General features: G+C 35.5%; 1 protein-coding gene across 1 annotated transcript in view; it reads right to left on the reverse strand.

Moving 5' to 3' along the window:
• Nucleotides 1–16,157, reverse strand: part of LOC104611416 (protein EXPORTIN 1A) — a 38,207-nt gene extending 22,050 nt beyond the window's left edge. The window contains exons 1-8 of the mRNA XM_010278433.3: nucleotides 15,798–16,157; nucleotides 14,929–15,045; nucleotides 4,803–4,895; nucleotides 4,594–4,665; nucleotides 4,230–4,337; nucleotides 4,058–4,140; nucleotides 489–627; nucleotides 76–144 (exon numbers count right to left, since the gene is read on the reverse strand). Of these exons, the coding sequence (XP_010276735.1) occupies nucleotides 76–144; nucleotides 489–627; nucleotides 4,058–4,140; nucleotides 4,230–4,337; nucleotides 4,594–4,665; nucleotides 4,803–4,895; nucleotides 14,929–15,045; nucleotides 15,798–15,896 (780 nt within the window). The 5' untranslated portion in view covers nucleotides 15,897–16,157. The remainder of the gene's footprint in view (nucleotides 1–75; nucleotides 145–488; nucleotides 628–4,057; nucleotides 4,141–4,229; nucleotides 4,338–4,593; nucleotides 4,666–4,802; nucleotides 4,896–14,928; nucleotides 15,046–15,797) is intronic.
• Nucleotides 16,158–25,678: the final 9,521 nt, after the last annotated feature.

Below are 25,678 nucleotides of genomic sequence, written 5' to 3' on the forward strand. Positions count from 1 at the left end.
ACATAATGAAATGTAATCATCATCTTAAAGAAAGATTAATAAAATATGGATCTCAATATAAGAAAAAGTGAATACCTCTGTCAAACACTGGATTGTAAGATTTCTATATGATGCCACTGGAAAGAAGTTAAGCAGTATTTCAAGCTATCACAAAGAAGCAATGAAGAACATATAAGACTAGTGTAGAATTTGAAACAGGTATATCATTAAAACAGAAAAATAAAATAAAATTAAAATACTTCTGATCACAACTAAGGTGTTTAAAGAATGAATTGTAAGGGATCTGGACGTATTAGAGGAGAGAGAAGGTTTTATCTCTCACAGCCTGTCTGTATTTAATGTATTGTACCTTCCTTCTTCTTAATTAATAAAATGTTGAGTTACTGATCAAAAATAACAGAATGAATATAAAAAAAAAAAAAACATGTACAAAGCCCCATGAGAGAAGATTAAAATGCAACCAAATAAACTGTGACGAATGTGAATACCAGTGGAGATTCAAAAATATAGCCCAGAGGAATCCATGAAAGGAAAGCATGCAACGTCGCAAGCGTTGCTCGTATAAGTTCAGTCCTTTGTGATGCCGATAGTACATATAAGCATAACTCATGAATGAGTTGAAACTCACTGTAAATAAGCAAACAAACTTCTTGATAAGCTAGTAGTAAAAGTATTAACCAAACAAATACAAACATAACCATTGATTGCAGAGGTAAATGGTAAAATTAGTGGTATAAAAAATACCAATCAGAAAGCATGAGTGGTATATATAAAATCAAACTACCTCAGGAGAGAAACCATTACAAACAAATGGATAAGTATGTTAATGCCAATAGGAAACAATTAAGAAAGTAGCAATTTGAACTTTCTGGAAGCAAATGCTTATCAAAAAAAAATCTGGAAGCAGTGTGTAAAAAGAGAAACAACAGAATCAAGATAAACAAAGACAAAACTTTATGAGTAAGCTGATCCCCAGGTGAACTATTTATCCTGTGCCTATTCATGAAAAAACATTGCAAGATCCTTGAGATACAACTTCCTATTTTCAACACCAAAGCACATGTATGTTAATGTCCTTACTTGTTTGCTCAGGTTACGTCAAAGGGATGGTAAGACTATCCCCAGGAAGCCATCCTGCCATAAGCAGATCCCCTTTTAATTGGAAATGGTAACTTCAATAAAACAAATTTAGATACAACTGTCAACCCCTAAGTAGGGTGTTGAGAGGGCTGTTCACAAAGAAGGCCAAACCAACCAAACCGGCCAGACTTGACCCAATATGTCTGGTTTACTAATGCTGTAGGTCAGTTTTTGACCATTAAAATATACAACCCAACCAGTTGGGTTGGTTTTGGTTTATAAATTTATAAAACAAAAATAACCCGACCAACCAGTTATAAGCTCATATCTATTTTTTTTCATACAAATTATAAAATGTTACTTTTGAGGGTCATAGGGTGGAGTTCTGATACCTGTCAGACATTACAATTTATGAGGCCAGCTCAATCCACCATAAGTTTTTTTCTCAAACTCTTCCCCCATTTGGCTTTTTTCTCTTTACAACTTCTCTTCCATCATTTCATTTCTTCTCACTCTGTATACCTCTATTTCCAATGTAAAAAGAAAATATATTTCATTTTACTCATCGAAGTCAGGTTTCTATTTGAGGGAAAGATTTTGTCAATCCCCACCTACTATTCTAATTTCTATCAACACAACGCTCTAACTGGGTTTTCATGGAATAGAACAATGGGTTGCATTGTTCTTTCTAGAGAGAAAAAACTAGGGTTTGAGAATGGAAACGCATGAAGGTGATTGTTTCCAACTCGGTGACAATGGAGTTCGTTTCTTGAAGTGAGCTTTCAGAGTTGAAAAGGCCGAAGCATTTCATCTCTACAAGGAGCAGAATAGATTCATCTATGCTCTTGTAGAGTTGCAGTTGCTCAGTTCTGTTATGTTCAATCTTTCTGAGACATTGGTGTTGATTTTCGTCGATTTACTGAGACATAGGTATTGGTAGAACCCTCTTTCTAAACCTCTGCAACTGAATTGAACAAATCCCCTTCTCACTATTCACATCCCTCGCCACCTCCTCATAATGCTGAGGTAACTAATTTGCCTATGCACAACAAATGCCCCCTTTCACCACCACCCTCCAGCTCAAGTTACACGAAATCAGGAAGAATTACTGCAATCATTGCTACCATCAAACTATTTTTTAATAATACTAGTTTTTAAGACTTATTGTTACTATCGATTTATCTTTTAATAATACTAGTTTAGTAGATGTAACTTTGTAAGTCTTCGATGAGATGCAGAGCTTCAAATTCATGGAGGATAGTGGGTTTGATTTTGTGAAGGGATTTGACACTTGACGAGGGCAATGGAATGGTCATCTGACCAAACCAATAAATCATGTTTAGCTCGGTTTTCAAGTTTTCTAGGTCGGTTTCAGGTGGTAAAGATGTCAACCGAGCAGTCCGTTTCGGTTGAACAAATTGTATGCAGCTGAACCAAATCGACCCATGTACAGCCCTAGTGTTGAGCCCAAGTAATCTGAATTACAAAACTCCCCAGAACAAGCTTTCCCTCACAGTCCCTTGTTTGGCTAAAGTATGAGCTAGACCAATAGCTGATCTTCTTGTCCACTTGATGCAAGCACCAATGTCCCTTGTTATATTGAGGATTTCCCTTATGGGCTGTCCAAAAATCCATGCTCCCAACTTGCCTGGTTGCAGCCAATCAATTAACAATTTAGAGTCTCCTTCTATCTCAACTTGGTGTAACCCCAAATGTTTGGCATATCTTACACCTTGAAGCAAAGTCATCACCTCCACTCTCAATGAGTCCCCCACCCCTATTGGCCCAAAAAACACAATGACAATTCTCCCATCTCCATCTCTAAATACTCCCCTTATACCTGAAGGGCCCAGGTTACCTCTAGAGATCCCATCAAAGTTCAACTTTATTCTTTGTTGTGTTAGTGGGGACCACAGTTCCTGCACAATAGGTTTTGTGGATGTTGTAACCGCCACCACTCCCAATTCCTAAATATGCCCTCAGTTGAGAATTTTTTAAACAAGTCCAAAGTTTACAACCAGTGGATAGTCATAATGGTTATTCTTTCTATAATTTCCTCCTTGGATTCCTCCACTCCTTTAAAGACCCTATTATTTCTTTCTTCCTAGATTGACCAGGGTATAGCCGTATAGTTGCTCTTGTGGCTCTCCATATAGGTCTTCCATGCCTCTATGGTTGCCTAAAAAAGCTTGGGTCAAAAAGGCTTACCACATCTGGGGGAGGTGTCCACCTGCCATGAGCAGATCCCATGGATGCTAAAGTTTTCATAATACCAATTTCAAATTATAAAGAAATTAGGGAGAAGATTCAACTGTAAATCATGAAAACTTATAGGGTGATTAGTGTTCTCACTCAATTATAGAAGTTGGGAATATTCCACTCAAGACTATAATATGGTTGAAAACCAACCCCCCCCCCCAAAAAAAATACTTGTTATTGTCATGAGTCCTTGCTTTTGGCGGAAGAGGGGGAAGAGGGTATGATCTTAGCACTGTAGCTGAATGCGGAAAGGTAAGGCTTTCATTACTTCTTTATCCTTAGGTGAACTTTTATTATTTTATAACAGTTAGTTTTCATAGAGCCAACAATACGTGAGTGTACTAGCCTCAAGGATTTGACAACTTATGAACCCACTAAGGTGAAATATGATGGCTCTTGTATCTTCTACTTAATAAAGAACCTTTTCCAAGAAAACAAAATGTCAAAATGATAATTTCCACAAGCTTCATGTAAAGCAATCACCAAAATACCAAATTAACAAATAGGACCAGAATCATGGCATCCTGCTTCTGGAGTGACAAAGTTTTCCATTTCCAAACTAAGCTTGTACAAGGATATGGAATAAGCATTTTCAAGTAAACAAAAAAGATCAGAAGATTACTTCCAATTACACCTCCTAGCCTCTTTCCACCAACAGTAGAGGCAAGGCCTCAACAGAACCTACTATAAAGCAAGCATCAGCACATCAAATATTTACCTATTTAATGACTGCTTAAGCTCCTTAATCTTCTGCTGAGTCATTTCCCCTCTTGAAAAATCAAATACCTCTTCACTGAGAAGCTGTCAAGTAATGGTTTCAGTTACCTTCCATATGCATTAAACTACATATTGATACAAGAAGAGGGAAGGGATGGGGAAATGGAAATTACCTTCAATATAGCCATGCAGTTCTCACATATTGTTTCACTAGTTTTTGCCGCTGCAACAAGATCAGGAATAAAACTTCTCCATCTGGCTGGCCACTCATGCTTCAGAATCTGTGTTTGCAAATGGCAGATATAAAAAAACAGTGACTAATTCTTAGCAATCCATATAAAAGTTGTCATCAATTTTGAAGGCCTAACAAAGTCATTGACATTGACAACATGTTATGAAGATACAGAATTATAAACTGCTAGGCATCCTTAAACCCTATTGCACAACTCAACCTATTGGAAAACATTAAAAAATTAAGACAGGAAAATGAGCAAAATTTTGTAAAGATTTAAAAGTAATACATGGATTAGGTATTACCTGGACCAATATAATATTGAGTTTATTGACATAAAGCCTTTCCTGCCGAAAAGATGCTTCATTACTTGAAAGCTATATAAAACAAACAAAACAACAGCAGCAACACAAAGAAATTAGAATAGCATATCATATATATATATATATATATATATATAAATAATAACTGCAGATTTTATAGATTTATAAAACCATAATGATGTAACATATACCTGTACAATGACTTCTGATATATAATTTTTCATTCCATCTCGTTGTTCTGCAGGCAAAACATTCCACCGGTACTTGATAACACCTTCTAGAACCTGTAACATACAAGCATGTCAACTGTTCAAAACCAGAAACACCTTTACATGAACAATAATCACACGTGTTTTCTCAATGTTGTAGCCGGAAGTACTTTCTGAAAGGACAGTCTAGTATCCATCATGGAAATGTGGATGAAGCATGATAAATCCAGAGTCAAAGTGAGAAGTACAATGGGTTCCTAGAGACTCAGGTACAAGACACACACCTGAATGAAGTTAGATGCTACCTTTGATAAGAAAACAAAAGAACATACAAAGCTTAATCTAAAAGAATAGCATTACAGTTACACGCCTTCAATTTGCACATGACTTAATAATCTTTCGTGAAAGAAATGATCTTAGGGAGGTGAGAAACTTGAAAGGGTTGGTTAAGAGATTCAAAAGGGTTTCAAACTTAAAAATCAATTGGGAGAAAATGTTGCTTTGCAGGGATAAATTTGGAGGAAGAGGAGTTAGAGTCAATTGCTGCCTGCCAATAAGGATAAATAATGCCATTATTTGGCCTTTGACCTACTCGGGTCTCCCTCAAGGTGCAAACCCTAAGGATAGCAGGTTTTGGAACCCTACCTACAAAGGTGTGGAAACTACAAAGAGGTTAGTAGTGTGGAAAAGGAACTATATTTCATTGGTAGATCGAATCACTTTCATAAAATCCATGCTTGCTAACTTAACAGAGTATTATCTTTCAGTTTTTAGAATATCGCAAAAGGAGACAAAGAAGATAGAGAAGTTACGTTGGATTTCTTATGAGAACTATGAAAGGAAAGAAAAACTATTTGATCAAATGGGAGGTTGTGTAGGAGTGAAAAAGAGGGTGAGATGTGGATAAGAAGAATATAGCACATCTAGAGAAGTGGTTCTGGAGATAGCCCTTAGAGAGAGAGTGGGGTTATAGCATGAAGTAGTGACTGGTAATCACAACAGGTCGAGCAATGGTTGGAACACAGGTCTACCTAACTGGGCTCATTTGGCCTCACCTTGGAAGGTGATTCATAGTATCCTTCCCCAATTGCTCAGCTTTATAATGTGCTCAGCAGACATTATCCGGTTCTAGGAAGATACTTGGCTAGGCAACTTTCCCGTCAAAGATCCCTTTCCTTCATTGTACACCACTTCCTTGATTAAAAATTAAAAAGGTGTTACAGTCAAACTTTATACCCCTCCTGTAGTTCCTCCAGGTCACAATTGGAAGATTAGCTTTCACAAAACTTTAAGAGATGATGACTTTGAGTCTATGGTTAACCTTTCACAAAGCCTGGACAAAGTACACTTGGAACCTTCGAGAGTCTAGACCGGATAGAAGAGTTTGGGCCCCACACCCTAAGGGTATCTTCTCTTGTGCCTCTTTTTCTCACTACTCAATAGAATCGATACTTGAGTTCAATTTAACAAATAACAAATTAACAATTCAGCAAGCTTGAAAATTTGAAATAGTAACAAATAGCAACAAATAAAACTGATACTAAATTTCAAAGTTTAATTTAAACTTCAAATTAACAGAAAGTTTTAAAGCTTTAAATTAACAAGTGATACTAATAGCAATCTACAAATTCACAATAGATACTAACAGGAAGCAAATAAACAAACTGGTACTAAAGTAACTAAATTGGTAAATTAAAACGAATAACATTATTTATTTAAAAAAAAAAAAACTAACAGTAAAGAATATGCTAGAAGCATCTGAAGGCTGAAGCCCAAAGCCACATATCTGTAGCTGCTGGTTTTCTGTTTGGAACTTTAGATTTCAAAGACAGCAAAGCAGTGGACAGCAGGGAGTAGTCTTTGGTCTTCGAAAATTAGGGGGGAGGGGGGAGGGGGGAGGGGGGAGGAGGAGGAGGTCAGCCAAACCGTTCAAGGCACTGCCATGTCGTTGTCCAAGAACAGATTCGACTATAGAAGAAAAGGAAAAAATAAAAAAATAATAATAATTAACAACTTGTGCATTGTAGCCCTAACTTGAGTCACTCTTTCGTTTTCTCTTCCAGGCTCTTGCGAATAATCAAATGGAGGGTTATTCCCCTCCCTTACAAATGAAAAACATAATAACATATCGCAGGGACCATGATATAATTGTGCCCCCACTAATTATAAATTAAAAACCAAAAACAGATCCAAATAAGTATTGTAAAATCATAAGCATCTGACGCATGTACCTTCTGCATAAAGTGTTACAAGGATATGCACCTCAACCGAGGCATGCACCTCAACCGAGGCATGCACCTCAACCGAGGCATACACCTCTATAAATGTCTTTATACAAGAGGCATATGCCCCATGTGCTCCAACACTTCTCTACTGTGCCTCCGTGTGTTATGGAAGTACCTCACGTGGAGACACGCAAGGCCTCCCACGCCTTATAAAACACTGAGAAATTCTTGAATCAAAATCCTTTTGTGATTATCATGTGGCTCAGATATCTGGCACACAAGAGCAACAGCATCCAGCTAAGAACTTGATTAAGGCATTCATAATGGCGGCATGAGCTTTAAAGGTAGTATATCCAGTAAATGGAAGGTGAACTCTAGTTTCAATTTGGAGTTTTCTTACAAGAGGGTTTTTTTTTGAAGAAAGGTAAATTATAACGTATTAACTCAAAAAGTATATGGTCCATTGTACAATGAATTGCTGAAAAAGTACATGCCAAGAAAAAGGACCTCAAAAGAGCTACAACAGCAAAAAAAGAAACATCCAAAGAATCATCCTTTAAAGTATTATGAACAGTGTTGTCAAAATCTTACAATTTATGATACGATTAACGATTTGAATCATGAATCCCAAATCCCAAGGGCTTTGATTCGAATCTTATGTGTGAATCCTTCCTATGATTTGATTCATGAATCTTGTGGTTTCTACAATCCACTGTGTTTCAAATAAATTCAATTAAGAACTAGTTCTCTACTTTGTCATTTTTTTGTTTATATTTAGTTTTACCAAGGGAGACCTTTTTCGATCCCTTACTAGAAAATGATTTTTTTATCAGCAAAGAATGATCGATTTTATTAATGAGTGAAAACAGGTACTGAATTACAATGCAATCAAGATAACAACAAAAACACAAATCACAATAGTGCCCAAAACAACCTCTGCCTATGGACCCCCTGCTTGGCTAATGAGTCAGCCATTCCATTTGCTGCCCTTCTGATCCAAGTGAAAGAAACATTGAGTTCCCTTGCCAGGCTTACTATTTCTCTCAGGGTATGTCTATAAGTCCAGGGAATACACCTTGTGGCAGTCCAAGAGAAAAACAGTTTTGAATCCCCTTCAACCTCCAAATTTTGAAGGTTTGCTTGCTTAGCGAGTTTTAGACCTTACTAGAAAATGATTTATTATGTTATTTAAGACTAGAAATGAATTTATTTTCCATCATATGTAGGTTAAAGAGCCATTGTATGTGGATTTGTTTAACTTTCAAGTCAAACTTGATTATGTCATCTTAGGTTCTATATTATAAGTGGTAAATTCTATTCTTTTAGGTAAATATATGGTAGACATAGATTAAAAATAGGGTAAAGTTGCTTTCCTATATATTTTTAGCCTTTTAATATCTATATTTATTTTTTTGGCAAGTTTGTAAAGATAGAAATAATCTTACAATTTAAGACACAATTCATGATTCGCTTCGATTCAACTTTCTTCACAATTAATTATACAATTACAATTTTCAAAACATTGATTACGAATAGACAGCCAATCTCTACGAAGTCCAACAGCCATGTTAATGACTACTGCTTCCGTTGAAGCTTTCTGCTCAAAAAATCTGCAATTTCTCTCATACCAAATAGCCCAAAAGATTGGTGAGGGAATGGTCGACCAGAAAACTCCCTTTCTTTGTCATACCAGCAACATGCCATTCTTCAAAAACTGATTTCACTGATTTGGGAAAGCACCAATTCAGATCTACTGCCTTGACACAGCTCCACTGAAGTTACAGTACAAGAAAAGATGGTTAGAGGTTTATACCTCTCAATTACAAAAAGAACACAAAAGGTCTGTAATGTTGAAACCCTTCTTCCAAAGCATATCTTTAGCAAGGCACTTTTTCAAGGATGTTACCCAAGGTCCTAAGCAAAAAACTTTTGATGAAGCGGCAGACCCTCAAATTGCTTGGATAGGAAAAAACTCCTAGGGTTCAGACACCAGGTCAAACAGAAGGACCTAACAGTGAAAACACCTGATGAGTTCAAACTCCAGACTATTGAATTATGAGACTCCAGATTTGGGTGTTGGTTCTGAAGCCAGGCCAGCAAATCTAAAACCACTTCAAGTTCCCAGTCAAACTCCTCTGAAAGGACACCAGTAGAAACTATTACCATCCAGTCATCCACCACAAAGGACCCAGCCATCACCACGTCTTTATTTTCTGCCAAACTAAATAGGGCTAAAAAATGAGTCTGAGTTCTGTCACCACACCAGGGATCGATCCAGAACTGCATCCATCTACCATCTCCCAACTTGTATCTTAGACCTTTACAGAACTGAGTGAAGATTTTGGAAATTCCCCTCCACACCCCACAGTCATATGACAAAATGGAAGCTTCTGCATCCCAACTGTTGCTTCTGACCTCGTACTGCTCTGTGCTATAAGCCTATAACCTTCCTCCATAAGTTGTCGGGCTCCTCTGAAAACCTCGAACACCACCTACCCATAAGGGCAGCATTAAAATCTTACTATTCATATTCCAAGTTCCCCATGCGATAGAGGCTTACAAACCTGATCCCAATTTACCAAGTAGTTTGAAAAATCTTTCCACCCAAGCAATAAAAAATCTCTCATCTTCTTTTCTACTCTTCCCACTACTTCTGCTGGGATATGGTACATAGACATGGAATACGCAAAGAGGGTTGCCAATACACTTTTGATAAGTGTCACTTTTCCCCCTTTTGAAAGGTACTTGGCTTTCCAAGCTGCCAACTTCTTATCCATCCTCTCTAGTATTGGGTCCCATATGGCTTTTGAAGTACATTTTGCACCAAGGGGCAGACCCAAATGCTTCAAAATAAGGCTGCCAACTTTGCATCCCGGAAAATCAGCCCACTCATGAGTATTACTTACCTCCCCAAATGCCATCATTTCGCTTTTGGAGAGATTGACTTTCAATCCAGAAACTATTTCAAACAAAAAAGAGGATATTTTAAGTACCTGATTCGAAAAAGCATTGTAGAAGAACAGAGTATCATCTGCTACTCATCAAAAAAAAGTGTCATCTGCATATTGCAAGATTGGAATTTTAGTGTCATTGCTGCTGACTTCAAAACCTTCCAGAAAACCCAGATCACAAGCTCTTTCTATCAGCTTGCTTAGCCCCTCCAAAACTAAGAGAAAAAGGCAAAGGTGACAAAGGCCACCTTGCCATAAACCTCTAGGACTCTTGAAGTTGCCTCTAGCACGCCCATTTATTAGGATCAAGAATCTTGGTGTAGCGATACAAACCTTTGTCCAGTTTCTCCGTTTAGACCCAAAATGCATCCTTGCAAACATATAATCTAGGAAAGCCCAATTGACATGATCATAGGCTTTCTCTAGGTCTATTTTGCGCACCAGACCACTTCTTCCACTTTTCCTCCTTGGATCAATGAGCTAATTGGCTATTAGAACTCCATCCTGATTCTGAATGTGTTTATTGTGGACAAAAGCTCCTTGATAAACCAAAACAGGAGAGTCCATAACATTCCCTAATCTTGTGGCCAGGATTTTAGCCATAATTTTCTTACATGGAATATTCCTCTCTATTGTAGATCATTAAGCTTTGGTTCCTAAGAGGAACTTAAAGTTCCTAGTATCCCGCTACTGGGATTCTTATTACTTCCTAAAGTGTACCAATTCGAAATTGTCTAGGTGGACTCACATCATGCCTTATCTTCACCTCCATCCCCCTTTCAACTAATGTTATGTATTTTTGTTATTCTTAATATAAAAGATTTTTATTAAAAATAAAGAAAAAATGAGATCCCCCTTCCTCTTCATCCTCCTCCTAACCCCCCTCCTCTTAAGGAGACTTACGCCTCCTTGTGTTGGGGAGGCTTATGCCTCTTGCGTTCTAAACTACACCTCACGCCTCTAGGTAGTGGAACATCTCGCGTCACGCCTCCGCATTTTAAAACATTGCCTGGAACCATTGAAACATATTGATCTGAGTCCGATTGGTTGTTGTCATAAGTTGGAGGATCTTTTTTCCTTCTTCTATAGGGAATTCTCATATCTTTTTGTTGTCTATTAGTGTTATTAGTCACACCCTCAACATCAGAAGCAGTAACAGGTTCAGTGGGAGTCCCACTAGATTCACCTGCGCAGTCAGGAGCAGTAACAGGTTCAATGGGAGTCCCACCGGATTCACCTGCGCAATCAGGAGAAGTAACAAGTTCAATAGGAGCCTCACTAGATTCACCCAAACAGCTAAAACTGTGAGGGTCATGAGAAGATGAAAGACCCGAAGCTGAAAGAGGCACAAAGGAGAGAGAAGAAGAATCATCTTCCATCCTACTAGTTTCCCCTTGAAGAGGATTCATGGAGAACAAAAAATAGGAGTGAGACTCAAAAAACACCAAATCCTTGATGACATTTTTTCTTGGTAACAGGATCATAGCACTTATAACCTTTTTGTGTGGGAGAATACCCTAGAAAAACCCCTTTTGTAGCCCTAAGATCCAACTTAGTCTTCTTAGGATCCTTGACATGAACAAAACACACGTAGCCAAAGACTCTAGAAGGAAGAGAGAAATCTGGAAGGTTATGACAAAGGACAGAGAAATGAGCTCTCATACCCAACACCCTAGATGGCATTCGATTTATCAGATACGATGTTGTAAGAACTGCTTGAGACCAATAGTGATTGGGAACAATGTGCTAAAATAGTAAGGCTCAAACTGTCTCCAATAAATGTCTATTTTTGCGCTAAGCAACCCCATTCTGTTGAGGGGTACTAGCACAAGATGACTGATGTAACATGCTTGCATCCTCCATGAACAGATTCAAGGAGCTTTCAAAATATTCAGCAACATTATCTAAACGGAATTGCTTAATTTTTTACCAAATTAAGTTTCAATCATTTTACAAAATGCCATGGTTATCTGTGGTACTTCATCACGCCCTTTTAACAAGCAGATCCATGTGTATCATGAATAGTGATCAATAAAACTAATGAAGTAACAAAAGCCATCTATAGAAATAAGAGGTGAAGGGTTCTATACATCAAAATGAACTAAATCAAAATGATCTTGAAATTCATTACTAGAAATTGGATAAAGAGTTCTACATTGTTTTGATAATTAACACACTTCACAAATAAAACTGACTCAAAACACACTTGAACAACTCAGGAAACAATCTTTGCATTGAAGAAAAAGGTAAATGACCTAGTCTAGCATGCCACAAATGTAACCTAGCTACTAACTCCTCATTATCTCGACCACTAAAAGCATATGATTGTAAAGCTGAACCGATGTCTGCATCAAAATGATAGAGACCTCCAGAGTCATGTGTGCCATGTGGTCAATAGCACCAGAATCAATAATTCAAGAATTAGACACTATAAGGCTAGTCACACTATGAGAAAAGACGATACCTGATTTAGCAAGAGAGGTGGAAGCAAAGGAATTGTTCCTTAAACGAACCATGGCTCAGCTAAGGATTTCTACCTCATCAACAATGAAATCAAAAAACCTTGATGTGTGGGAATTAGCGATCTGTCCCATTAGAGATGCAACTGTAGGTGTGTTCTTTGGGCTTTCACCATTATTACTTATGACAACATTTCCACAAGCATTTTGACTCTTCTGAGGATTCTTGTCTTTCCTTAATGCATCCGATTTCATGTGAGGATAAAGAATCCAGCAAATCTCTTTCAAATGCCTGTCACCTCCACAATGACAGCACTTGAGATGCCTCTTGTCTGAATGTTTGCCCCCCTTTTGGGTTGAGGAAATCAAGGTTGGATGCTCAACAAGCTATACTTGGATGTCAACTTGCACCTCTTTCCTTCTAACCTCTTCATTCCTTACAAGATAGTAGACATGATGTAAATTTAGTAGTTCATCCCTTCCCAAAATTTGGGATCTTATGCTCTCATACATCGGGTCTAGGCCAGCCAAGAACTTAAAAGCTCAGCCTTCTTCAATTTGTTTATCATGCCTCTCCTTATCTCTTGTATTTTCCCAATCAAGTACAACGTGGCGGTCTAGTTCTTCCCATAGTCCTTCTAAAGTTGCATAAGCTCCTGCTTTTGTCCATCTAGATAACCCATGTCGCCGGGAAGTAATGAAAAGCTTGGCTGAAACAGACCATTCTCTGAAATTGTATTCATCTAACACACTAGTGATCTACAAGTTACGCAGATTTGGGTTTTCCAGGTTCGAAGACCTCCCACCAGTCCTATTGTCCTTAAAGGTCACTTCTCCTGATATTGAAGACATATTTTTCCTCTTACAGTAACCACAACTGTAATCTCAACGAGAGGAACAAGATTTCAGACTTACTAGAGTTGTTACTAGGCTGAAAACACCCTCTGTAACTGGCCTAAAGCACTCTTTGTAACTAGTTCTGGGTTGAGAGCAGCTTATATGGTCAGAAAACACCACTTCTGGATGTCAAACTTGGGTTGTGACCACCCCCTGCGATCTATCCTAACTCCCAGACAACAACTAGGACTATCCACTCAGTCCTTCTTCCTAGATCTGCTCTACTCATGTTTGTCTAGTAACAGAATGGCTACTAACTGCTGCATAACCACTAGTAGGGCATAAACTGCTAAGAAAAACCTCTCCTAGGGCCCTACACCCAAGAGAACCCTAGACACAGACTTTTCTGTTGTCTACGTTCAGTCCTAGGGCTTCTTCATGGTAACAGAGATAAGAAAAAAGAAAAAATAGAAGATAGATGAGGGAGAGAATAAGGGAACAAAGCTTAAGTTGTTAGGTGAGGTCCTTAAATAGATTGATATTCTCTAACACACCCCCTCACACAAAAGCCCATTGGGCTTGAAGCGTGAACAAGCACAAGCCCACCCATACCTTGTGCTGAAACTTAATTAATTATAATGGGGGTAACGAGGATTGAACAGTAGACCACTTAGTCAAAGTGACTCCGATACCATGTTTGCTGAAGTACAGCAGTAGAAGAGGAAGAAGAAGAGAAGAAGCTTGAGAGTGGGTGGCAATGTGTTCTCAACTGGCCCTAGAAGCTATAATATATATTCACAATAAGATGTTACTGGAAATACTAGAATGCCCCTGATTAGTGATGGGACACCTAGGCATAATAAAATAAAATAAAACAGGTTTAGGGCCAATAACTAAAGGCCCATAACAGACTAAAGAACTTGAACATAAAAGATAAAATAAGCCCACCAACACTTAACCAACAAAATCATGTTCGTCAATCAAGGAGTTCTTTTTTTTTGGAAAGATCGCCAATCAAGGAGATGTGTTCTTCATTCATAGATATAAGATGAGGTACACAACTTTATTCAATGACTCTTTTATCTTTCCGGAATGTTCATTATAAGACTTATGATGATGCTGATATCATCTAATTTTGCATGGAATACTCTAAAGGCCATCCAAATTTCACCACAATCCTAATACATAAAGCATTATTCTAAGGAAGATAGAATAGATTTCCTCATCCAATTAAGAACAGACAGTGCTAGTAAGCAATATGTTTCTCTAAACAATTTACTGACCCAATTCCAATGTTTTAGAAGGGGCATATCTTATCATAGTTCCAGAAAGTTTTATGGGAGGGGTTGGGTTTTCAATTTTGTAACGTGGATAAAGTTGGGTAGTTTTTGTTCTTGTTGATGTTAGTGTGGTGATGTTAATGTGGAATACTCTTTTTCCTTTTAATGAATTTTTTATTTTACTTTTCAAAAAAAAAAAATTGTTCCAGTAAAATGTGCTTCGGACTCAGAAAATATTCCTTTACATAGATACCACCACCATCACTCCCCCTTAATCTATGGAAGTTTTTCAGTTCCAGCAGATGTCTCAAACATGAAAAAATCCATATAACAAATACTGGACGTAATAAACTAACCTGAAGAGCAAAGAACTTGGTGTTCAAGTTCTGTGACTTCTGTAGAATGTGAACTACTTGCAGCCACATATCTGGGTTCTTCTGTAAATCCCGCAATATCTGATCCGCAGCCGTTCTCTACATCACCAAAGAAGAGGGTGAGATAAAAAGCAGATGGTAAGGGAAATGGAAAAAAAAATCACATTGGAGGGAAAGCGGGAAAATGCCACCAAAGACGCCTCCATGCTAGGCACTAGTTAGGAACACTAGTAACACGTAACAAGGGGAACAGAATGAGAAATGGAATGATGTGGAAAGGTTAATACAACAACTGAAACTCACTCCAAATTGACCATGAGTTAAAAGGGGGAAATTTAATACCAATCAAATCCTGTATGACTAAACAGGGAAAAAATGCGTGAGCTTATGGTAACAGACTTTGGCATTATGCCATGACTTTAACTCACTCTAGTGTAGGCAATAGAACTATAACAAGAAAATAGTAGAAAATGTATGCCCATAACATCAACTAAAGAACCTATTTTCTTTTCTTCTTTATTCTTTCGTTCCAAACTAGAATCAAATCCACCAAAAATTCAAAAAAAAAGCCCAAAGTAATAGATGGTCCGGAAAAACTCCAGAAACTCGAAGAACGGGACGACACAATAAACATTCCAGATGTTTTCAGTGAGTAAAAATTAAATTTTTCCAGCTAACGGTAGAACCCAAGCGACAAAAATCACCCTAATACAAACATTTAAAACACACACACGCACACAATTCCTCGTTCCACTTCGTCATTACCACGAAACTAACATCACAAAAACGAATAGAAATAACGAACTCCATCAAACAGCGATCAAAACGCCGAGCCAAATTAGACTGCTTACCTCCTTCTCGGATCCCGTCCCATAGAACGCCGCAACTGTGGCGTCCAACAATGGTACATCGATCGGCTGGCTCAAATCCCTAAGTTTCTCCGCGGCCATGACTGAATACGAACCTCAAACTCCAACACAGTCCCGAACAAAACCGAATAGAGCTTAAAAACCCTAGAAACCCTCGTAAACCCTAAATCCTCGGCTTCAAGAGTCAAGGCCGAACCGAGCTTCAAAATGAAGCAGAGAGAAGAAACGACTTTGAAATGGGTTTTCCCCCCTTCTCTTTTATATGTTTTCAGCCAGTAAACTCTGCCTTGGTGTCTCCCAAAATCACAGTCCCTAGTTGAAATCCTGGGCTCCTCGAATGTATGAGATTAGGGGAAAAGTAAGCTACGCGGAAGTAAAATGCCACCGGTTTGTAGCGGAATTTCGGAATTGCCAGAGAATTTCTAGAAGAAACTTTTGGGGGGAAATGAATACGAAATATTATACTTTCTTTAATTCCTTTGGAGCCTTGGAGGAGAATCGCGGATTCGCAGGATGTTTTGTGTTGTGACGCTCGTCGTTTGATAGTGATGCCCTTGGTTGAAAAAAAAAAAATTCTGATTGAACGTTCGATACCCTCGTGGGGTTATGGGCTCCCCACAATGCACGGGAGATGGACTGTGGGGAGTCTGTGGGACGTGCTCCCCAGCCCATCCCCTCCGTGCATTGGTAATATCTCTCCATGACAAACACGATAAATGTTCCCAGTGCACGGATGGGATGGCTCTGGATCGTATTCTGTGGGCAGCCGATCCAATCATGAGTCAAGGCAATTCCTAATTTCTTATTTGCCTTTTAATCGAACCGAATGGTTGAACCATCCAGACCATCTATTATCGGCCCATGGCTATTCTCTCTTATCAAATGGTAGGCAATATTGAGGTCATAGGTGGTGGATGATAATGGCTGATGTAGATACCGAAAGAATCGCAATATGAAGAATATAGACTGAAAGAATAACGTCATATTACAGTTGGCAAAGAGAATGAATATTTTTCCTTAAAAGGTAACAAAAAAAATAGAGATAACAAAAACCAATATGACTTTGAGCAAAGTTAAATGGAAAAGATAGGGTATATGTTGCTTTTCCTTTTGGGCTTTTGGCAATGGAAAGAGGATGGTGGGAACTCCGAATTAGATTAGATTTCCTACTTCTCTTTATTGATTTTCCTACATTTGAAGAACTAGTAGGAACCCGTGTGATGCATAAGCTTTGTTAAGTTAAAGTTAGACAATATAACCGATGGATCGATTTTTTGTGTTAAGTACCTCATCATTTGGTCTGCTTCTAAATGGCTGATGACTCAGATGCCGAAGTGGAGAATTTTTGCAGCTGAGCTGATTCGAGTTGGGCAAACCAGGTGTTGAATTACCTGTGAGGTGTCAAGCTGTCTGTGAGATGCTGAGCTACCTAGGTGTCGAGCTACCTGTGAGGTGTTGGGTTAACTAGGTGGCGAGCTGACTATGAGGTGTCGAGCTGCTTGTGAGATGCCGAGCTACCTAGGTGTCGAGCTGCCTGTGAGGTGTTGGGTTGACCAGGTGGCAAGCTACCTGTGAGGCGCCAAGCTGACCAGGTGCAGGGCTGCCTGTGAGGCGCCGGGCTGACCAGGTACAGGGCTGCATGTGAGGTGATGAGCTAACTATGATGAGTTTCGTTGCTCTTTAGAGACTTACAAGGAACCAAATGTCAGAGGACCCGGGGTGGCTAACCCAAAGAGGTTGCTCTGATGCTTAAGTCAATACTCTCACAGTAGACTGCGAGCTAAAAATCACAAAGTTTGAGATCTAAAACTTACTTACTTGCCCCCCCTATCATTGGGGTTGGTGCCTTTATATAGGCCTTGCTCACGTACCGCTCCCGAGATCTTCGGAAGGTCGTGTCTAACTGGTCCGAAATCCTCGGAGGTAACTGCCATGAACATTGACCATCTTCCGGAAAGAGGGCCAACCTCCAAGGATCGTGGGGTATGCATGCCGAATTTGTTGGCGAGCACGTCTCGCAGGTCGCCAGGTTGGCGCCTGTGCTAGGCCGCCAAGTTGGACACCATCAACATGGAAAGTTGTTGCCTGAGTGGTTTTGCGTGTCACCTAGTTGTTCTGAGGTGCCATGTGTCACAATGTCATTGGAGGGCCAAATCCGCCTTCATCATTTGCCCCCCACTCCCGAGCTGAAAGTAACTCGACGAAGGGAGTATATTTCTCCTTTTGGCCCGCAATGAATAATTTGATGAGCTGTAAGCGTCAATTCAATTCCTTAGGCTTCTGGGAGCGACTTGCAGTCTGCTCCGTGATTTTGCCCATGCCGAAGAGGCGACTGGGTCTTATATGGTGAGGAGGTTTTCGTTAGTTCGGTATTTTGACCCTTAGGCTCTGGGAGCGACTCGTAGTCCACTCTCATTGATCTTGCCAATGCTGAAGAGGCGACTGGGTCTTATGTGGTATTTTAGCCCTTAGGCTCTAGGAGCGACTCGTAGTCCACCCTCCTTGATTTTTCCCATGCTGAAGAGGCGACTGGGTCTTATGTGGTATCAAGGTCTTCACCAGTTTGGTACTTTAGTGCTATGGCTGCACTACATCAGCCTCGTGACGCCGTTCACCCACTCCGACAAGAAGCTACTAGGAGCTCGACCAGCAAGGGCGTCCATGCAGTCTGTTGGCTGCCAACTCCCGCGGAAACAATGAAGAGCTCATCTTTGTAAAGGGGACCTCGTGAAGAGGACTAATGAGGTTTTATTCGAGTTGAAATAAAGTTGGTAGAACTTTTTAGTTTGTTAACTATCAACTTCCTGCATAGTCTTTGAGTTCGTAAAAAATGGAATGTATAAAGCGAGAGTTTTAGTTTATAAAAAGTAAGGACTTAGCTTTCTATAAGAAGAGGACTTAGCCTTTTAGATGATGAAAACTTAGTTTTTTGTAGCATTTCCCACAGACGGCGCCAATTGATGGACCAATTTTTGGTGATGGCCAATTTTTTGTGCTAAGTACCTCGTCATTTGGTTTGCTTCCAAGTGGTTGATGACTCAAAAGTCGAAGTGGAGAACTTTTGTTGCCGAGCTGCCTGTGAGGCACTGGACTAACCAGGTGCAGGGCAGCCTATGAAACGCCAGATTGACCAGGTGTTGCGTGCAGGGCAGCCTGTGAGGTGTCGAGCTGCCTGGTGACGAGCTGACTATGATGAGCTTCGTTGCTCTTTAGAGACTTGCAAGGAACCAAATGTCAGATGACCCAAGGTGGCTAACCCGGTGAGGTCACTTCGATGCTTAAACCAGTACTCTCATAGTAGACTGTGAGCTAAAAACCACAAAATCTGAGAGTTAAAACTTGCTTACTTGCCCCCCTGTCATTAGGGTTGGTGCCTTTATATAGACCTTGCTCACGTACCGCCCCCGAGACCTCCGGGAGGTTGTGTCTAACTGGTCCGAGATCCTCGGAGGTAACTGTCATGCACGTTGACCATATTCCGGAACGAGGGCCAACCTCCAAGGATCGTGGGGTATGCATGCTGAATTTGTCGGCGAGCACGTTTCGCAGGTCACCAGGTTGGCGCCTGGGCCAGACTACGCCCGGGCCATGCCGCTAGGTCGTGTTGGGCTAGGCCGCCAGGTTGGACACCATCAACTTGGCAAGTTGTTGCCTGAGTGGTTCCGGGTGTCACCTAGTTGTTTTGAGGTGCCATGTGTCACAATGTCATCGGAGGGCCAAATCCGCCCTCATCAAGAACTATATAAGAGTATGTGTATGTTTGGTTTTGTGGGAGTTTTTGATAGGCGCTTTTTAAGATAAATGTTTATCTAAATAACATTACTTAAAATGTTTTTTGCTTTTTTTTTGTTTGGTTTGACGTTTTATGGGTGTTTCAAGTAACACTCCATAAAATTGCTTTCCACCTCAAATAAAGTTTGTCAAAACAACATTTCATTTCAAGAAATGCCCATGCATCGGGGGAAATATGAATTTGACGTTTCCCCAAATGCACCATACACATACAATCAAAATGTTTCAATTTATTAGTGTTTATTTGATAAACAATGAAACCAACTAGTGGTTTCATATGCAATAAACACCAATTCATACGTAGCGCTAATGTGTTGGTGTATTTTCAATAAACATACACAAAACCAAACATATACTATATAGTTGTTTTATATTTTAACTTTTTAATAACCAATTTGATAGAACACCGGAGTTGGTCGGTGTTCTAATATTTCTGATTGGCATTGGGTTCAACAATTATCCAACTCGATCAAGTTAGGTCAATTTTGGTTTCGCCATTTGTAAACTAACCAAAACTGAACTGACCCGACCATATATATTAATATTAATATTTTATATTTTAAATATTATTTTTTTAATATATGAAAGTGGGAAAATTCCCATATTTCATAATCTAAAATATTTTATATCATAAATGTAATTATTTTATAATTTATTTTGTAATAATACCATTATAATTTATAAAATTTAAATTTAATTTTTTATCTTAAATCTTTTGAACAAACCAACCAAACCGAAAATAGAACCAATCCAATAGAATTCGAGTTGGCGGGTTTTCACAAATGGTTAGTTAGTTTTGTGTGACAAACTCCCAACTTGACCAAGTCGATTTGGTAGGCAAAACAACCTACAACTGAACTGAACCAATCATTGAACACTCATAATTTTATCTAAATTAATAGTTTAATCTCTAATAATTATTGAAAATTTATAGCAAAAGTACACAATTATTGAAAATAAATTTATAATAAAATTACAGCAATTATAAAAATACAATAAATACTAAGAATATATTAAATAAATCAATAAATAGTATAATCTCAAATAATAGTTTAATCTCCAATAAACATTAATCAATAAATTATATAAATAAATAACCACTAAAAATAAATTTTTAACAATAATACAATAAATACGATAAATTAAATTTCAAAAGTTAAATAATAGTTGTTTAATCTCTAATAATCATTGACAATTAGAGATAATTTAAGAGATAAATAGGAGTTAATGATAATTTAGGAGATAAATAGGAATTGGAGACACTTTAGGAGAATGTGGGGGAAAGTGGTGCCACTTGGCTAAAACCAAACAATGCATGATATTTGTTAAGCTAAAACCAAACAATAGAAACACATAATAGTATAAGATTGTGTTTGTATTTTTAACTTTTTAAATAATTAATAATTATTTTAGGTTCGACTATGACATGGGAACGATATGATATCTGAAAAAATTTTAACCAATGAGCTAGTATCATAAAGTGGTAGCCAATTAAGTGTTATTTATCAAAATTCATGAATGGATTTTGATTGGTCAAAATTCTTCCGATACCATATCTTTCCCACATCATAGATATTCCTTTATATTTTATATACTATTTTAAGAAATTTGTACAATACAAAATAACAATAATTAATTTCAATTAGGGTTGTTCATCAAATTGATGAATTTGACTAACCCGACCAACTTGACCCAATTTGGTAAGTTTTCAAGTATTTCCTATTTGCTTTACTTCAACAATTTTCCAATCTGATCAGGTTAGATCAGCTTTGGCCATTTGTAAATTGACCAAAACCGAATGACCCGACCATAGATATAATAATATTTTATATTTTTAATATAAGTTTTTTAATAAGTGAAATTGGAAAAATTCCAATATTTCTAAGTCTAAAATATTGTATATCATAAATTTAATTTTTTAAACGTATTTTTTAATAATGACAATATAATTTTTTAAATTATACTTTTTTAAGTTTAAATCTTTTGAACTCACTAGCCAAACAAAAAATCAACCCAAACCGATACAACCCAAGTTGGCTAGTTTTCACTAATAGTTAGTTGGTTTTGGGTGACCAACTCCCCTGACCAAGTCGATTTAGTTGGCCAAACAGCATACAACCGAATTGAACCAACCCGTGAATACTCCTAAGTTTAACTAAATTAAAAGTATAATCTCTAATAAATAATGATAGTTTAATCTCCAATAAATATTGAAAATTTATATAAAAAATGCACAATTATGGAAATATATATTGATAATGAAAATACAATAAATATCTAATAAAAATATAATTACAAAAAATATATATTAAAGTAGTCAATAAATAATGTAATATCAAATAAAAGTTTGTTCTCTAATAAAACTTAATCAATTAATTACAACATGAATACAATAAGAACAATAAATTAAATTTAAAAGTTAAATAACAGTAGTTTAATCTTCAATAATTATAGAAAAATTTATATTAAATAAGAAAACAAAGCGAGATTTATACATAATTATTAAAAATTTATTTTTTCATAAAAAGTAATAAATAATTAATTAAAATTCAATAAATTTTAATTTTAGTGTATATAAATATATAAAAAATATAAATAAAGATTTTGAAATTATTCTTAAAAAATATTAGTGTTTTTGAAAGTTATTTTCTATAATTATTATTTTATATAACCGAAATTAGTTATTTATAATACTATTTATTTATTTAAATAATATCATTATTTGAAATTTACAATATTAATTATTTATTGAGTTTAATAATCCATAAAATTTTAATTTATACTATTATTACATACTTTTGTTATTCATTTTGTAAAATATTAAATTATTATTCATTTTGATATTTTTTATAATTATTTTTCTAGTTTTAAGATTTTTTAAATTTATTACATAATTTCATTATTTTAGCATAATATTAAATATTTTGTTATATAATTATTTAGCTATTTTTAATGTTTTCTTATTTAAGATATTTAGTTACTGAAAATTTTTAAATAATATTTTATTTTTTAATGCTAAATTTTCATTATTTGAATATTTAAATTGAATAATCCGTAAAGCCATAATTTATATTGTTAGTACATAATTTCTTGAAGAATTTTGTAAAAATATTAATAATATGAATATTTTTAAAACTATTATAATTATTTTTTTAATAAATATTTTAAAGGTATTATATAATTTCGTTAAAATATTTAAATAATATTTATATATATATATATATATATATATATATATATATATATATATATATATATAGATAGATAGATGAAAAGTGGGGTAGATGATAAATAGGAATTTGTGATAATTTAGGAGAGAAACTCTGTAGTAAATTAAAGATAATTTAGGAGAAAGTAGGGGAGGTAGTTTATGAAAAATTTTAGGAGAGGATATTATTTAGGTTATAAGGAACTATGGAGGAGAGAGTGAGAGAGAGAGAGAGAGAGAAAGAGAGAGATTTGGTAATTTTTGTGAGGAATGAGAAAATCTCATTGGTTGTTTAAAAATGACATAGAATAAAAAATAAAAAAAATAAAAAAAAGAGAAAAATTCTACATTAATGTTGGCCAAAGAGCCTAACCAGTTCGATTTGGTTGGCCAAACAGCCTACAATCGAATTGAACCAACTCGTGAACACTCCTAATTTCAGCTAAATTCATAGTCTAATCTCTAATAAATAAAAATAGTTTAATATCTAATAATAATTGAAAACATATTGGTAATAAAAATACAATAAAAATATAATAATTATAAAATACAATAAATACAAAAATATATTAAATTAGTCAATAAATAGTGTAATCTCAAATAATAGTTTAATCTCTAATAATTACTGAAAAATTTATGTTAAATAACAAAACAAAAATAGATTTATACATAATTATTGAAAATATATTTTCACAAAAAATAATAAATAGTTACTTGAAATGCAACAAATATTGATTTTAGTATATATATAAATATATAACAAATATCGATTAAGATTTTAAAATTATTATTAATAACATTGAATTATTTTGAAAGTTATTTTCTATAATTATTATTGATATCTGTGAAATTAGTTATTTAAATAATATCATTATTTAAATCTTTTTAATACTCATTTTTTATTGAATTTAATAATCCCTAAAATTATAATTAGTACTATTATTAAATAATTCGTTATTAATTTTGTAAAATATTAATTTATTATTAATATTAATATTATGAAATCTATGATAATTATTTTTCTATTTTTAAGAAATTTCTTAAATTTATTAAATAATTCCGTTATTTTAACTATTTTAAATTTAGTCATGTTAAATATTCATCATTTAAATATTTAAATAATATGTAAAATTTTCATTATTTGAATTTTATTTATTTTAATGTTATTACTTAATATTAAATATTTTTATATAATTATTTATCTATTTTTAATGTCTTGTTATTTGAGATATTTAGGTATTGAAAAATTAAAATATTAATTTGTATTTTTATTGATTTGTTATTATTTGAATGACATTTAAATTGAATAACTCATAAAATTATAATTTATATCGTTACTACATAATTTCATGATGAATTTTGTAAAAATATAGAATTATCAATAATATGAATATTGTTAAATTTAGTATAATTAATTTTTGTGTTTTGAATAAATATTTTAAACTTAGTATATAATTTTGTTATAATATTTAAATAATTCTGAATTTTTATAATTGAAACTTTATTTAGATAGACATAGATAAAAATGTGGGTGAAATGATAAATATGAATTAGAGATAGTTTAGGAGACAATCTCTGTACTAAAATTAGAGGTAATTTAAGAGATAAGTTGGAGTTTGAGATAATTTATGAGATAAATAGGAATTAGAGAAAATTGACGAAAAAGTGGGAGAAAGTGGTGCCATTTGGTGAAACATTAGAAATGTAAATCCCCCTTTCTTTATGATTGTTAGAAATAGTTAAGCCTATGTGATTTCCTTATTGGTTTAATGGGTAATTATGTGGAATTAAAAATTAAAAAATAAAAAAAAAAACAGAAAATTTTGAAAGGGGGTTTGGAGCAAGCATGTGACGTGGACTATAATGCTATTCCCTCTTTTTCACCATTTTCATCTAACCATTATTGATTTGTGTGTGTGTGTCAGTTTGTGATTCAAATTAATTAATTAATCTTTGTTGTTTTTCATGCATTTGTTTGATGTGCTTATCTTGTTTGTACTAAAAAATTCAATGTTGTCAAAAATACCAGAGCATTTTTAATTTGGCAAATACATTCATTTCACATATTACAATGTATTTGGGTTAGAAAATACCTAAACCCCACATGAACCATGATTCAATGAAGGGAATTCTTTTTGACCTTCTTTATTAGAGTCTCTTCTTATTATATGATTTATGGACATATAGAGAAAGAATAGTCTACAAGAAACGCATGTGTTAGGCTGAGTTAACACACATGTGTTATTGTGTTCATCTTTTGTGTTTGCTATGTTATGTCATGTATGCTCCTTTGCCATATTTTATTTTTAATGTTTTTTTTTCCTTTTTCAGTTTTTTTATTGTCTTCACCATGGATATCTCAATTAGGTGTGCAATAAGAGCTGCAATGGAATCAAGTCGAGCCGAACTTTGACATGTATTGGCTTTGTCAACAAATATAGTCATATGTTCAAATTCGAGTTTGATTTGAATTTGAACTCTATTTTTCTTGTTCGAGTTCGATTCGATTAAGTTTTCGATAGGTTCAAGTTCAACCTGAAAGTTTGAAAAACTAAACGAGCTTGCAATTTCAAACTAGCAATCTTGAATTTGAGCCTATATTTAACATATCAACCAAGTTTTTTTCACAATAAAGCATCAAATTTAAACATCAAATTCCTTAACAAATTTCTCACAACAAAACCAACGTAAATTAAATAATAATTAAACATCGAAATTTCTATAAATAAAAAAAGCACCGTTTAGTAACAATCACATTGTATGAGTCACAATCTAAATATTTTGTAACAATCACATCATTTTTGTGTTTCAAGACAACTTGAAACCATTCCGTTTCTGCAACTACAATTTGGTTTCAAATGTT

This window comes from Nelumbo nucifera, chromosome 3 (assembly GCF_055504915.1).
Source record: "Nelumbo nucifera cultivar China Antique chromosome 3, China Antique-T2T, whole genome shotgun sequence".
NCBI lineage: Eukaryota > Viridiplantae > Streptophyta > Magnoliopsida > Proteales > Nelumbonaceae > Nelumbo > Nelumbo nucifera.